The sequence below is a fragment of the Nansenia antarctica genome (assembly GCF_963989245.1).
Source record: "Nansenia antarctica genome assembly, chromosome: 12".
NCBI classification, from domain to species: Eukaryota; Metazoa; Chordata; class Actinopteri; order Argentiniformes; family Microstomatidae; genus Nansenia; species Nansenia antarctica.
The window spans coordinates 24,466,951-24,470,358 of record NC_137682.1 but is presented as its reverse complement, the minus strand read 5'-3'; the positions used below and the strand labels follow the sequence as shown (position 1 = coordinate 24,470,358).

The 3,408-nt window shown below is 45.8% G+C and overlaps 1 protein-coding gene across 1 annotated transcript in view; it reads left to right on the top strand.

The window, feature by feature from the left end:
* Positions 1-3,408, top strand: part of fchsd2 (FCH and double SH3 domains 2) — a gene marked incomplete at both ends in the record, with an annotated part of 65,645 nt that extends 62,237 nt beyond the window's left edge. The window contains 3 exons of the mRNA XM_080542912.1: positions 1,036-1,216; positions 2,392-2,480; positions 3,322-3,408. Of these exons, the coding sequence (XP_080399038.1) occupies positions 1,036-1,216; positions 2,392-2,480; positions 3,322-3,408 (357 nt within the window). The remainder of the gene's footprint in view (positions 1-1,035; positions 1,217-2,391; positions 2,481-3,321) is intronic.

The following is a 3,408-nucleotide window of genomic DNA, read 5'->3' as shown; positions in this document are numbered from 1 at the left end:
CCAGGGGGCGTACTTGTACATCAAAGCCGCCTCACGCTACAGAAACAGGAGATAGACTCCTCCCCCCTAAGGGCCGTTAGGCTCCAGAACCATCGGTTCCCAAGGCTACTTACTTTAACTTTTACATACATTTTTAAAAACCTGGAAATTCTTCATCTGCTTGAATGGACTTTCCTGTGTGTGTGTGCGTGTGCGTGTGTTTGGTGTGTGTGTGTGTGTGTGTGTGTGTGCGTGTGTATGTGTGTGTGTGTGTGTGTGTGTGTGAGTGTGTGTATGTGTTTGTGTTTGTTATGTCTGGTAGTGTGATTGGAACAGGAGTGGTCGTATCCTTCCTGTAATTAAGCAGCTATTACTGACGTCTCTGAGATAAGAGAGGTCTGTGATCTAGACAGGAGTTGAGTCACTGGAGAGCTGCTATCAGTGTTTGTGTTCTTTGCTGCGCTGAAAGATCTGCAGGCCAGCCTCCCCTGTCTGCCGGGGAGGGAGAAGCTGCCTGGAAAGTGATTCTTTACGGATCAGTGAGAAATCCGTTTTTCAGTCGAGTCTGTTTTTAGTCGTGCTTTCATCAGGGCTCCCACGGGTCCTTGAAATCCTTGAAAGTTTGAATTTGAGGGGGAAAAATCAAGGTCTTAAAAGTTTTTGAAAATAGACATGGGTCATTGAAAGTGCTTGAATTCCCTCTCTCTCTCTCTCTCTCTCTCTCTCTCTCTCTCTCTCTCTCTCTAAAAAATCTATATATATTAAACAAGTCTTTGTATTGTTTAACTTTACACATATTTCACAATATATAGTTTTGCTGTGCTGTGGTAGAGAAGGCAAGAGACCATCTAGACTTCACACATTCAAGCCTCTCTTTTTAATTGTTGTCTGTGAGCGGAGAGTTCCTATTATATAAATTCTCATCTCGATCTGTCTCAAACTATGCCGTGTTGGGTCCTTGAATTTGAGGGAATTGAGTCTTGAAAGGTGCTTGAATTTGATGTTTCAGAAGAACCCTGTTTAATCTGTCTTTCTCTCTCTCTGTCTCACCTTCAGTTCTCACCCTGTCAGAAGCTGCCCTCCTCCCTGCCCCCCCTCCCCCTCTATGACCAGCCCCCCTGTAGCCCCTACGCCAGTCCGGACGCCACCACCACCCCCCCTCCCCTCCCACGCTCGCCCTCCGTCAACGGGGAACACAAGCTACCGCTGCCCACTCTACACAAGGGACCCACCCACAGTAAGACACACACACTCTACACAAGGGACCCACCCACAGTAAGACACACACACTCTACACAAGGGACCCACCCACAGTAAGACACACACACACACACAGAGGAAGTGTGTTATTTCATGTCATTTCAAGTTTGGAAGAAACTTTTATGACCAGGTCTCTCTTCAAATAAAGATATAAATTTGGGCCGGTTTCACAGACAAGGCTTAAGCCTAGTCCTAGACTAAAAAACATCTTCAATGGAGATTTTACATTGAAAGTGTGATTTAGTCCAGGACTAGGCTTAAGCCTTGTCTCTGAAACCGGCCCAAAGTATCTCAATGAGAATCTGGATACATAAAGGTTAGATAAAGATATAAAGTATCTCAATGAGAATCTGGATACATAAAGGTTAGATAAAGATATAAAGTATCTCAATGAGACTTATCTGGATACATAAAGGTTAGATAAAGATATAAAGTATCTCAATGAGACTTATCTGGATACATACAGGTTAGATAAAGATATTAGTCTCCTATTCTCAGGGTTCCCGCGCTGGTCTTAATCAAGCTGGAACCAAATAAAATGCCAATTCGCTGCCCCCGGGAGAAATTATTGGCGAACGAAGCTACGGCAGGATGACAAAAAGCTATCACATGGTGTCGCAAATAGGTCTAGAATTATATTCAAAGAGGTCTAAAAAAGGTCTAAAAAGGTCTTAAACTTGACTTGTTGAAACTTGTAGGAACCCTGCTATTCTGTTCACGTTTGTTATTGGGCAGATGAATGAATGTCCTGAACCGAGACAGAGGTAAACCCCTTTCACACATATACAAGCCTTTCCTAGTACATTTCCATGGAGTTTACGTGGTAAGGTGTATGTGTGAACGTGACTGTACAGGGAAATTCTCTCAGGGCAATTACCCTGTTCAGGACCGTGTAGAATTCCATGAAATTTAGGGGGAAGGCATGGGTGTGAACAGAAGCTTAAGACGTGCCTTCATCAACCAGCTTCTCTCTCTCTCTCCCTCTCCCTCTCTTTCTCTCTCTCCCTCTCTCTCTCTTTCTCTCTCCCTCTCTCTCTCTCTCTCCCTCTCTATTTCCCTCTCTCTCTCTCTTCTCCCCCCCTCTCTCTCCCCCCCCCTCTCTCTCCCCCTCTCTCTCCCCCCCCCCCCCCCTCTCTCTCTCTCTCTCTTCAGATCATAGTTGTGGTGTGAGTCCCGTGTCTCCGGTGGTCCCCCAGCCATTGCGCTTCACCCCTGATGGCGGCCCCAGCAAACTCAGACCTGTAAGTAGCCCCCCAAACAACTTGTTAGTAGCCCCCCAAACACTTAATCAGCCATGTGAGTAAAGAAAAAGGTTATATCTTTGCACTCTCTACAATTTCAGGACCCTCTTTTCATGACTTTTCCTAGATATGTGTGTTCTACCACCCAGTATCCTTACGCTTTCAAAATCACATCAGGATAAGCTAATATGAAGCTATTTTGCCGTTTTTCTATGTAGGAAGCAGGGTAATTTACAAGCGGCCAACTAGTGGTCGTTGTGTGTAAATAGCAGGTTAGCATTGTAAAGAGGGGGTCATTTGAGCCTTGGGCTCTTTTAGTAGGTAAAAAAGGCACGGCTGTTCTAGTGTTAAAGCATCCCTATTAGAATGGTTTTATTTGGCGACGCAATCAACTTGTCAGTCAATTGTTGGAATCTGTTTGTTTTTTTGCCTTAGGCACAGGGTCAGCCATAGTCTGCGCCCCTGGAGCAATTAGCAGGTTATGTGCCTTGCTCAATGGCACATGCAAGCTCCCTTCTGAGGCAGGGATCGAACCAGCGACCTTCCAATTGCTAGCCGGCCTCTCTAACCTCAAATTACCCCCAAACGACCCCCTAGATAACAACTCCATCACACATCAGTTGTGTTTTTTAGAACTTATATCTAACAACTTTGTATTTTGATACATTGTTGAAATTGAACCTGCTTCCTGTGCCATCTTTACCAGCTCCTTCTCTGATCTTAAGCTCCACCCACCTGTGTCGTATGTAGAAGACAGAGGAATGTCTGAATCTGTCTGACCTGTGACCTTTGTGTTTTGCCTCCTGCCTGTGTTTGATATTGACCCTCCTGCCCCCCTCAGGTGCGTGCGGCCCCCCCGCCTCCCAAACAGCAGCCCCCCCGCAGACAGGTGGAGAAGACCGAGGAGGTGGAGATTACACTGGTGTGA